The 12,490-nt window shown below is 37.5% G+C and overlaps 2 protein-coding genes across 2 annotated transcripts in view; both read right to left on the reverse strand.

The window, feature by feature from the left end:
• Window positions 1-3,864: 3,864 nt before the first annotated feature.
• On the reverse strand, window positions 3,865-5,157 carry gpr61l (G protein-coupled receptor 61-like). Its single transcript, XM_028575068.1, has one exon. It carries the CDS (start codon window positions 5,155-5,157, stop codon window positions 3,865-3,867), a length of 1,293 nt encoding a protein of 430 aa, XP_028430869.1.
• A 6,820-nt stretch (window positions 5,158-11,977) lies between these two features.
• parp3 (poly (ADP-ribose) polymerase family, member 3) overlaps window positions 11,978-12,490 on the reverse strand; it is a 5,550-nt gene continuing 5,037 nt past the window's right edge. Inside the window, exon 12 of the mRNA XM_028575960.1 lies at window positions 11,978-12,490. This exon is cut by the window's right edge and continues 377 nt beyond it. The gene's annotated coding sequence lies outside the window, so the exon portion shown is untranslated.

Consider the following 12,490-nt stretch of genomic DNA (forward strand, 5'->3'; position numbering starts at 1 on the left):
AAGAATCAGGTTTATTTCTAAATAGGTTTTCACAATTCAAGGAATTTGCCTTGGTATTTGGTGCATAACAATAAACATATTACAGAAAGAAAAATTTTAATATAAACAAATACTGCCAAAGTCCAGAACCATAATGTAAAATGAAAAATATATAATATGTAAAATAGGGATTTTTTTATAATGACAGAGCTGTACAGTGTTTGAAAAAAAAAAAGAGGATGGAATGTGCAAAAGATAATAATCCCAAATCAGCAGCAATCTGACTCCAATATGTTCATTCACATTTTGAAAAGAACATGACCAGACATCTTAGCAGTCAACACATATCTCACTGTTTGTTGAATATTCCTAGAAGCCTTTTTGTCAGAAATGTCCAACCAAAGAGGAGGGAGGAGAATTCACTGGTATATAGCGCACTCTGTTGGCCATGGTTTGTCTTAGTAGTTTAATAAAAATCATTGTTTATCACTGATGGTTAAATCAGCTCATATTTTTAAATCCTCATTGATAATCACAGATGTTTAAATTAGCTATAAAGAAAATCCAGATTGGTTATCACTGATGGTTAATAAGCTGCATTTGCTGCATTTTCCACTCACACATGGTCAAATAACTCATTTTCTTTCAGCGCTTCCATAATAGTATCAAAGTACTTGGTTCACAAACACAGCAGCGGTAGAGTGGTCTGATTAGCTGATGATTAATGCTCTGTGTGTGTGTGTGTGTGTGTGGAAACCAAGGCGATGAAGAGCCCTCGATATTGTGTTGTGATTGATACTGGTTTAGTATACATCTTGTTGCGACCCTCCTCCACCCCGTTCACCTCCAGTTCATAATTTCCATCTCCCAGGTCTGAGCTCAACAGAGCTCACTCCTCTTCTCCTTCATCCAGATCTCAGCATCCTCTTCATTCATCACATCGCCACCAGTGTCTGGACTCCATCAGGGGGGTATCCTACATACTGACAGCTTCTCGACCCCTTTTAAATATGATGATGTCACGATGGAATTCGATGATGTCGCGATGGGGTCTAATCGCTAAAGATTTATCATTTATCATTTGATTGTGCACACGTCAATAAATAATTGTTCACTCAAAATGAGGTCTCTCCTGATTGAAATGTACGCACTGGGTTGTAGTGTTTGTACTGGTGGTTTGGTGAAATAAAACAACCTTTTTATGGTAATACCATTCCTACTACTGTGACAGCTTAAATTAAACTGATAGTATTGATGGTGAAGCTTTATTTGCCACAATGAAAAGTGCTGTGGTATTCCATAATATATTGTTAGGCTCCAAATGTCACAAATAATGTGAGGCCGGCGTAATACAGTTAAACCTGTATTCTGTGTGCATGCCATAATTGTCATAATTCCTGGTTGGATGGTAAGCCACAGTACGTATTTCAAACACCCATCATGGATGTCTTGGAACCTATCCTGAGTCTTTAGGTCACAGGTCCAGATGAAGTGGACAGTGGTAATTTTCATTATCAATAAGCTTGTTAATAAGACTGAGGACAGTCAGTTTCCCCTTTTTCTTATCTCTGTGGCTCTTTCCTGATTACACTTCCAACAAGCAGGCTTTTACTGACTGGATTTTTGGATGACTCCATTTTTATTTTCTGGCCAACTGTAAGATACATCAAAATGTGTGTGCTGCCAAATCTTGTCTGTGTTCATCAGTTTAGGCTTGTCTTGGACTTCGGAGTGAATGCTCTTTCCTTTGCCGTTAGTCCGCCTGTTGAGATTACAATTGTTGTCTAACAACCCTCTACAGACATATCTGGCTCTGTGGGAGATCTTTGCCCCTGCTGTCTTCTGTGATCCGTACCGTGTATAATCCACACTCAGGTCCTAGACATCTGGATTTAATTTTGATCCTGAGACAGTGTAAAGGATGTCCATATGGGCAAATCTCTTCTTGAAAGTAACAGGCACCATTGAAAAATGATACAAGACAAAAACAAAACACAATTTTCTACTTGCAACTTGATGATATTTTTCTAAGATAAATCAAAGTGCTGAGCTCCGGCAGTCAAACCTGTCATACCAGATGTTTCTGGAAGAACATGCTCATGTCTATAATCTGTTGTAGTTAAACAATAATTTCTGACCTTGGTTGAAAATGCAGAGCTCTGAATGTCGTGAATAGCAATGGGATGGATAGTGATTCAAAAGTCCTTCAGACAGGTCACAAGAAGAGATCTGATGGCCGCCCAGATTGTGTCCTAATTTGGATTCTTTGATGTTTGGTTTAACAAATGCTGTATCTAGATCCAGTTGATGTTTTGTTCTAACCTTGTTTATCTTTGTATAATCACGAGGGTCCATGAAATCCAAATTTCAGGAAGCACATTGTAGATTTCTTTACCTTATGTTGTCAGCAGCAGTCAAGGACTGAATTCTGAGATACTGAATAAATAATGTAAAATGTGCCCTGCTGGTCTCATTGTTTAATGGCTAGACATTTATGAGGAGAAAATTACAAGAGAGAAGACAAAGACAGAAATGGACACATAGTACAAATGTATTGATACAAAATGTCTCACAGCATGTTCCTGTGCTGTCTGTGAGTGTTTATGTACACATATCCTCTTGGTAAGAAAGCTATTGCAGTATTTACCTCAAAGTATTAAGTACACAAGCGCAGTAGGTCTGTAAGAGTGGTGTATATTCCAGTAAGTGACAACCTGCAAAATGGTGTTTGCCGTTATTTGCTTTAACCACACTATTTTTTCTTATTTGGCATGACTGCTGTTTGTAAAAGACTAATACAAACAGCAGAGGCCATAAAACAGCACTTTGTTACCACTCTCAGAGCATTATCAATGTCCAGTAGTGATTTCCAATGTAAATTCACTATCTCCTGCTTCACCATACCCATGTCACTATTACAGTACAGCAGTCCATATTCACAAGGATTTGTGCTACCTTACCTTCAGCCTCTATCCACATTTAATGAGCCTCTATCTGAATTTGTAGGCCTCATGTAATCAGTCTGCATGTGAAAAGCAGACACGAGCCAGAAGTAGTAGACTGCAGCTGGGATTTAAAGCTAAAGCATACATCCAGCCTAAAGGTGCTCATTGCTATGTCATTCACAGGCTCACTCAATTTCCATGACAACAGAGGCAGATGACATTTGCCATCTATCAGCATATCTGTTGCACACAGGAACTCTGGGGTATTGTCCGTCAGATTCATGAGAGGTTGTCATACTACAAAGGCCACAGTGTTAGTTATACCATTGCTTGGCAACATTTACATCCAATACTTTTACTAAATTCAACAGACTCCACCAACATTTGAATATACATATTATCGACATTAAAAAAAAGGATACAGTGGAACCAACTCGTGTTTATATGGAATGCAAATTGCTCCTAATTAAATACAATAAAACATTTAAATATTCATCCAATTATGACCTTGTTTTTACACTCCAGATTTTCATATTTATAAAGATAAAACATTTTCAACAAAAATTATTGAAATCAGGCCAATTGTAATATAATATTTGCATATATAACATTTGCAAAACAAGTATCACTATATTCTATGCCAACCATAGCACCTGGACCTAAAATGACACGTATTTTAAGGACAGGATCACATTTGTTGAAGTCTATCTTAAAACAATACTGAATTGTCCATATGTGCATTGAAAGGATTATTGGTTGCTGTAATGTTTCCTCCTGTCCATACAGTGACCAATAATCATTTCAATGTACATATCGGCATGTAAGTATAGTTTTAGGATATACTTAAAATGAGATCCGTTAAGAAAATGCCTTGCCCACAAAAAAAACTGATCTGGCTTTTATATTAGCACCATGGCCCATAACTCATGTTGGTCAATGTCTAAGTGTGCTCCTCAGGTATTTGTCCAGGGATTTTTATCCCCTGGTCCATAGTGTTTCTGGGACGGGAGTTGGCACAGCTGGATGTGGTTTCAGCTGTGCTACTGGTTCTCTGGATGAACTGGAGGAAGTTCTCCTGAAAGGAGCCCTCGTGGCTGGATGTTCCAAACTCCGCCGGCTGGGTTAAACAGCAGCGCCGAAACTTTACCAGCTCTTCTCTGATCTGCCTGTTCAACAGGCCGTAGAAGAATGGGTTAACGGCAAAGGAGGAGTAGGCCAGCCAAGTGACTGCCTCCTCTAAGTCCCCGGGGCTGTGCATGGAACCAGTCAGAGACATTTGCAGGTGGAAGATGAAGTAGGGCAACCAACAAACAAAGAACTGACCTACAATGAATACCAAAGTAAGGGCAGCCTTTCCTCCACTGAATGCCCTCTCTGGAGATAGTCTTTGGGGCAGAGTACGAGTGGTAGTGATCATGGTGGTCTGGCTGTTGATGGAATCTGAGCGATCCTTAGCAGGACTTGCGTTTGCCCAAGTTGGCACAGCAGGGATTTGCTGCAGGGCTGCAGTGCGTGCTACCTTGTACACGGCAGAGTAAACAGCAAAGATAACCACTGTAGGAACTAGGAAACAAACCACACTGAATAGCACAGCAAATACACTTCTTAGACGACTGTGGCTCGCGTGGAGAGAGCAGTGAGCTGCAGCAATAGAGCTCTGATGTCCATAAGCTGGCCATCCAAACAGTGTGACCAAAGCTAAGAGGACTGACTTAACCCAGATTATTAGCATGACACCAATAGCGAGGTTGATGGTCATCTTGACTTCATAACGCATTGGGTGTACGATATAGAAGTAACGCTCCACACTGATGGCTGTAATGGTGAGAATGGAGAGACAGATGAGGAAAACATTGAGAAAGATGTAAACCTGACACTCCAGAACAGTAAACACCACAGTTCCAAAGAACGCTGAGCTGGATATTATACCCAAAGGCATGAGAAGGATGGCACACAACAGGTCCACTGCACAAAGGTGACACACAAAAGCGAACCTTTTCAGGTGAGGAGCACGGGCAATGGCCACCATCACACCAGTATTGGCCAACAAAGCAATGAGGTTAAGGGTCACCATGCAGAACAACCCAAAAAGGTCTTTGATCTGTGACTGGGAGCTTGTAACAACACCCACATTGGCAGGAACCGTAGGATTGGGCTCCCATAGGGCAGTGGTGACATTGGTCACTGAGTGATTTGGCACAGAGGCTAACATGGGACTAGTCTTGTCTGCCATTATTCATTCACAACCTCCATTTGTATCTTGGATGTCTTCATAAGTGGATGTCCTGTGTTGAGAAGACAAAAAATAGTTATTTATAAACAATTGTAAGGCAGTTTAGACATTTTCGGTGCATTTATCTATCCATTTAAAAAACAATGTCGGTAGAGTGAACAACAGGAAACCGAAAGAGCAATATCATTTTTTGCAAATGTAAATACTATTGTTGACCCGCTGGAAATTAATACAGCTGTTAAAAATGTTTATGAAAATCTCTACAAATCACAGTATATTACTAATGCGGATGTCCAGACTGAATTTTTAAACAAACTCAATATCCCCCAAATCTCTGAGGAAAGTAAAAAAAGGACTGGATAAACAATTAAGCATGGTTGAGATATTATAAGCTATAGGTGCAATAAAGGCAAAGCAGCAGGGCCAGATGGCCTCCCAATTGACTTGTAAATACTTTAAAGATAAATTGTCAACTCCGTGTTATGAGCTGTATCTAGAATCCTATAACAATGGCTACCTCTCAGCCTCGATGAGAGAGGCCTTAATCATCCTGCTTCCAAAACCAGGAAAACCTAACACTAAATGTGAAAATATGCAACCTATGAGTTTAATAAACACTGGTACAAAAATCCTCGTAAGACGAGTTCTCAATGTACTGTCAAAAAGAAGAAACAGACACGGCTCTTCGATACGGTTAAGTAGAGTTATATCTTTGACGTTATAGCTTGATTTGGTTTTGGAAATAAGTTCCTTAACTGGATCAAACTATTACATCTCAACACTATAGCTGATGTACTGACAAATAAAGTGGTGTTTCAGCCCTTCAATATTACAAGAGTTTGCCAGCAAGGTTCACCTCTATCACTTCTTCTGTTCATACTAGTTATTGAACCACTAGCAATAGCCATTAGATCTAGTAGGCAAATACAGGGGATTACAATTGGCAACAAAGATCATAGAATAGCTCTTTTTGCTGACGACGTAATTGTATCTTAAAACTATTAAACACATCCATAACAGTACTGTTAAATCTAATTAGCCTGTTTGGTAGTACCTCCGGATATAAAGTAAATGCTTCAAAATCATCACTAATGCTGCTTAACGGAAATGAAATATATAAACCAATATTTATTAACTTTCAAGCTCTCATTAAATTTTACATATTAGGGCATCAAAATAACACCTCATTTAGAATCTATATCACCAACAAACTATGAAGTAATAATGAACATAAATACAACATTAATATAACAGACCTTTGTTTTAAATGCAATGAGGCTATATGGACATTTATGCACTGTGTCTGGGAGTGTGACAAAATTAAAACATTCTGGAGGTGATCAATAAAACTATGTTTATCTTGTCTGTGAACATTCCACTTGACCCAAAGCTGATTTTGCCGCACCTGTAGCCAACAAATCTGAATCTGAAACCCCAAGAATATAAAAAAAGGACTATAGCTCTCATCTGGAAGAAAATGGAGGCACCTACAATTGGTGCTTGGATCAAGAAAATGGTGCAATCTATGTCCATGAAGAGACATATATTGAAAGGCAAATTGGGGGTGTAATTGTAATTGATTGAAAATTAATAAAACATTGTTAAAAAAAGTCCATATAAAATGTAGTAATAGCTTAATATAGTTGACTGCTAATGCAGGACATGGTCTGATTATTTAATATCATGTTAATTATTAATGTTAATGTTAATTAATTGGAAAATGTATTGTTATCAAATTTCAGCTGATTTCTGATTGAAAATATGTAAACAGTTGCCCACATGTTTTAAATGTAAACACATGTAAAAACCGTTTATAGTAAAATACAGCAATAGCCTTGTTTACTGTACATGAAATCAGTATTAGCCCCCCTGAGGGCCATTCTACACTGACGATAAGAGTTGTGAGGACAATAAGTAATGACACACCTCAGTAGTCAGAGCTGTTTGCTACCAGTTGTTTTAGGTCTAACTGCAGTCCAATATGTTTGTTTGTTTGACATAACATCAATTCTATTTTAATATCCATTAAAAAGGAAAGATGTGATAGGCCTATACCAGATGGTATCATATACAACCAATGGACAGCTTTTAGTAAACTAGAGCTTATGTGCACGTGAGTTTTTGTTGGACGTATGTGAAAATAGAATCATGATGTTATAAATCCGTTAATATTGGAGAAATGCAAGTCCGTCCTTTCTGAGTACTGACAAGTTAAAAGACAATTAAAGCTTTCATCTGCATACATCTTTAAAAGCTCTGAACACACTGTTCATGCAGTTTCCAGAGAAATATTTTTTACCATTTTACACGTCCTGGAAATAAATTGATGAAATTAAATCAATAAATAGTTTTTATCCAAAAAGTTTTTTTTATCCAAAATATATCCATCTATAAATATATATATTTATATATATATATATATATATATATATATATATATATATATATATATATCCTGCCATCCATCTATCTGGATTAGGCAACAGTGTGCTGCTATCAATACCTTTACCTATTGATCCACTGTTGATTGAAAGTAAATTCTTTCTAGATTAACACATCCAGCATAAAAAATCAACACTGATGATGCATACAATGACTTACCCATGATCCACTCTGTGTTTGTGTGGTACAGTTCAGACCAAACAGGTTAACCAGGTGTTTGATTTGACAAAGCTCCTTTTGAAATCCCATATGTTTAGATACAGTAGGCCAAAAGCAGCTTTATTTGTATTTATTTTTTCCAAAAAGAAAAATACTCAGTCCTCCAACTAAAAATCCATGTCTTCAAGTCCAGTTAACTCCGTGTCTGAGGTTTACTTTTTCTGTAGAGAGGCTTCAGAGGTCCAGACTTGTCACATATGTAAAGACGTAGATCACTGATTCCATGATGAATTTTGCTAGTAAATGATGCTTCCTCTCTCTCCTCACCCCTCATCCAGTAACACTCTCATTCCTGTCCTGTGCTGTGTATGGCAGTGACTGTCACACATTGTATTGTATGTGATTGTTGTTTTTTTCTTTTTTCAAATAGACACACACTCCACTGTCCCCCTTCCAAAGCCCAGTATTCCCTGGGTCCTAATTTCCACCATGTTAAAGGGGAAACTCACATTTACCCTAAAGCAATCAGGTCTGTATCTTTGCACAAGTATTATTATTTAAAACACTAGTATTATTTGTTAAAATTAGAGGCACCTATAACATTACTAGAGAATCAAACTGCTCCACTGACAATAGGTAAGGGATTGGCTGTTATAAAATATAATATATAAAATGCACTAACATCTATAGAGGTGTCTGATTTTTTTAGACCCCAATTACCTGTATTCCATAGCAGCGGTTCCCAAAAGTGTCTATAATAATGAGCCCCAAAAGCCAGTCTTCATAGGACTAAATACCAAGTACCCATATTATTTCCTTGTTAAATATGTCTAGTTCTAAAGTACAAAAGGTACTGTAGTCTGGGTTTGCTGAACCAGTATGTATCTGCTCTGGCCAATAGTTGGCAGCTTCCTTGAGCTAATGTGTGTAAAGAAAATGCTAAAAGTTGGAAGACCATTCATTTTATTCAGGACACATTTGTATCTCAGTTTTAGAACCAGTGGGTCATGAAAAATGACCTGTTTATGTTGATTAGATTTTCACAGCTGAACCAAATTTTGGTACTGAAATAAGGTGTAGCCTGTATAATACTTTTTTTTAAATCACATCTCTAGCGTGGTCTGTTTACTTACTTACTCTCCAGGTGGGTCAGAAAGCAGGATTATCTGAACTCAAAGTAATGCAAAATGATAATATGTGGTTATAATGATAATGATTATTTGATTTTTTTTTTTAAACCTTTATTTATCCAGGTAAACTGTTTGAGAACAACTTCTCATTTACAAACATGACCTGGCCAAGAGGCTACAGAAATAAATGGTAACATACTCCACAACGATACATATACATGTCATACGCATAACACACAGAACAAGCAATAAAAAAATTAAAAAAAATAGACAGCAAAGAAAAAAAAAATATATAAAATGCTTAAGTATATGTGTATAAATATGATTCATGTTTATCAACAGGAACAGGAATCGACTATATTGTTTTGTAGGTTAAGCTTAAAGGTGGAAATTGGGATTACAGACGTAAGTTTCAGAATATTTTGTAGTGTGTTCCAATCATGTATTGCTGCAAAGCAGAAAGCATTGCGTCCAAAGGTAGTAGAAGTAGGGGGGGTACTAAACTTAATAAAATTACTTGATCTTGTATAATGGGTGTTATGAGCAACATGACAGATAGAGAGGTGTCTTGCCCATGATTGTCTTGTATGTGAAGCAAAACCAATGATGGAGCCGCCGTGTATGAAGGGAGGGCCAGCCCACCAGTTTATACAAATCACAGTGATGAGTATGAAAAGGTGCATTAGTGGCGAAACAGATGGCTGAATGATAGAGTGTATCAAGTTTTTTTAGGACTTTATTTGGTGCTATTCTGTAAATAGTATCGCCATAGTCCAAAATTGGCAATACTGTCATCTTAACAAGGATGCATTTGGTAGCATGAATAAAGGAAGCTTTATTGCGGAAAAGAAAAGCTAGTCTAGCTTTAACTTTAGTTTGAAGGTTCTTGATGTGTGTAATAAATGACAAAGATGAATCCAACCAGATACCTAGATATTTATATGTTTCGACATACTCTATAGCCATACCGTTCATGCAGGTGATTGTAGGTGGAGTTTCAGTAACAGGTTTTCGGCTAGATTATACATTTTGTCTTACTAGTATTAATACAGATGTGAAGATTATCAAAGAACTGTTCTATTGAGGTGAAGCTTAATTTAAGATTGGAAGCTACAGAGGTGAGAGAAGAACCAACTGAGTACAAAATGGTGTCATCTGCATAAAGGTGAATTCGTGAGGTGCCAGCAGCTCTGGCTATGTCATTAATGTAAATAGAAAAAAGGATTGGGCCCAAGATGGAACCTTGAGGCACCCCTAAAGATGGTAAGTGGATCTGACATGATGGTTTCAGCCTTCAATTGCTGAACACGGTTGGTGAGATAACTTGCAAACCAATCACAGGCAGAGGTGGACAGACCAATACTGGAAAGTCTATGTAAAAGTATCCTATGGTCGACGGAATCAAAGGCCTTAGTGAGGTCTATAAAGGTGGCAATACAGATCTGCTTACTGTCTAATGCTGTAATTACATCATAAAGCACCTTAGTGGTGGCTGTTATGCACCCATGTCCCATCCGGAAACCAGATTGCATATCGAATAATATATGATTATTACCCAAAAAATCATTTAGCTGTTTATGGACGAGCTTCTCAAGAACTTTGGCAAAGCATGGTAAGATAGAAAGTGGACGATAACAATTTGGGTCAGATTTAGAGCCCCCTTTGAAGAGGGGAAAAATTATGGCTGATTTCCAATCAGTGGGGAACTCAGAGAGCTGTGTGGACATATTAAATAATCTTGTGACAGGAGCGGCAATAAAGCGGACTGCTGCTTTTAAACACATGGGATCAAGACCATCAAGGCCAGCAGATTTGTTTGTATTCAGCCTGATAAGTTCATCCTGGACTTGAGAGGTGGAAAAAAGCATAAAGGAAAAACCACTGTTACTTAGTGGGGAAAATTGTAGATCGGCTGAAATTATAGCGGAAGTGTCCATTGAGACTGGATTAGGATTTGAAGTTGACACTGTATGTGTTGCATTAATAAAGTGATGGTTTAAAAGTGATGCCATCCGAGACTTTTTAGTGATAATATTGTCATTAAATAACATAGAAGTTGGTAAATTGGAGGAAACAACTTTATTTTCCATTACCTTGACTGTTTTCCAGAATGCCCTAGAACAGGGGTCACCAACACGGTGCCCGCGGGCACCAGGTAGCCCCCAAGGACCACATGAGTAGCCCTCAGGCCTGTTCTAAAAATGAAAATTGAATATTGATATGATCTGTTTCCCATCTTGTTAAGTCATTATTGATAATTATTGTGAGAAATCATTAACATAGATGAGTGTCATTAATCATTAATAATCATATATAACTAAAGGCAAACTGAGCACATTTGTCATTTCAGAAGAGTGTATCAAACTGGTAGCCCTTCGTATGACTCAATACCCATAAAGTAGCTCTCAGTTTCAAAAAGGTTGGTGACCCCTGCCCTAGAATCATTCCCACATGTGGTGAGTTTCTTTTTAAAATAAGAGATTTTGGCATTTCTGATAGCCTGTGTTGCTTTATTTCTGCATTGACGGAAGGCCAACCAGTCAACTGGAAATTGGGTGGAGCGGGCCTTTCTCCAGAGGGCATTTTTACGATGAATAATCTCAGCCAGATCATTAGAAAACCAAGGACTATATCGATTCTTAATTCTAAATTTTTTCAGGGGGGCATGCTTACTCATAATTGAGCTAAAAGTATTTTTGAAAAAAGACCAAGCCTCTTCCAAAGAGGGGAAGGAATTAATTCTGTCCCAGGACACAGCTGCAACATCTTGGAGAAAAATTTGCTACACATGATGTACAACATTTTTAACCAACCTTATTAGCCCGTCTTATCACCTTACATACCATCTTATTTTATTTGTTCACGCCACCATCAATATTTTTATATATGTATTCCAACCATGCAAATACATTATATTGACTTTTATCAAATGTCATCAAGCACATATTGACAATTTCTTACATGAAAAAACATTATTAGTAAACAATGACTACCGTACAGTATAACCTGTAAAACACCTAAAATAACAAATATACAAAAAGATCAAAGTCTTTAAGCTCAACATCCAAAATGAAAAACAATGCAACAAGTGGAAGGGGCACTTTAGTTTATTAACTAATCATTGGTTCAAGTAATGTAATGTAATGTAATGTGCAAAAATGCAGAGGCAATTACATTCCAAAGGGAGTGCCATTTGTTACATACAGCTAGAAGGCTTACTGGGCAAGGAATAAGGCCAAGCTAGTCATGACTTACATCTTACAGTAGATTACTTTGCATAGCTGAAGCACTTTCAGATGCTTTTTTTTTCTATTTGTAAGAGTGCTTGAACATTAGCCACAAATGCACTCCATACTTCTGCCTGTAAACATATCTATGCATAAAGTATCAGCTTTATTTCTGCTCTACTATATAACATTAGTCAAAATGTTTATAACTGAAAAAGCATGTGGCAAAGTCCTCCTACAGTACACATCAAAGATATTTTCTCTTTGAGGGACAGGTTTATATGAGCGTTATTACTTAGATTAAACAATGCAATATTTAAAAGGTAAGCTTCTCAAACCAGAAGTGTAACTGAAGTGCAGTCCATCACACTCAGG

This window comes from Perca flavescens, chromosome 4 (genome assembly GCF_004354835.1).
Source record: "Perca flavescens isolate YP-PL-M2 chromosome 4, PFLA_1.0, whole genome shotgun sequence".
NCBI lineage: Eukaryota > Metazoa > Chordata > Actinopteri > Perciformes > Percidae > Perca > Perca flavescens.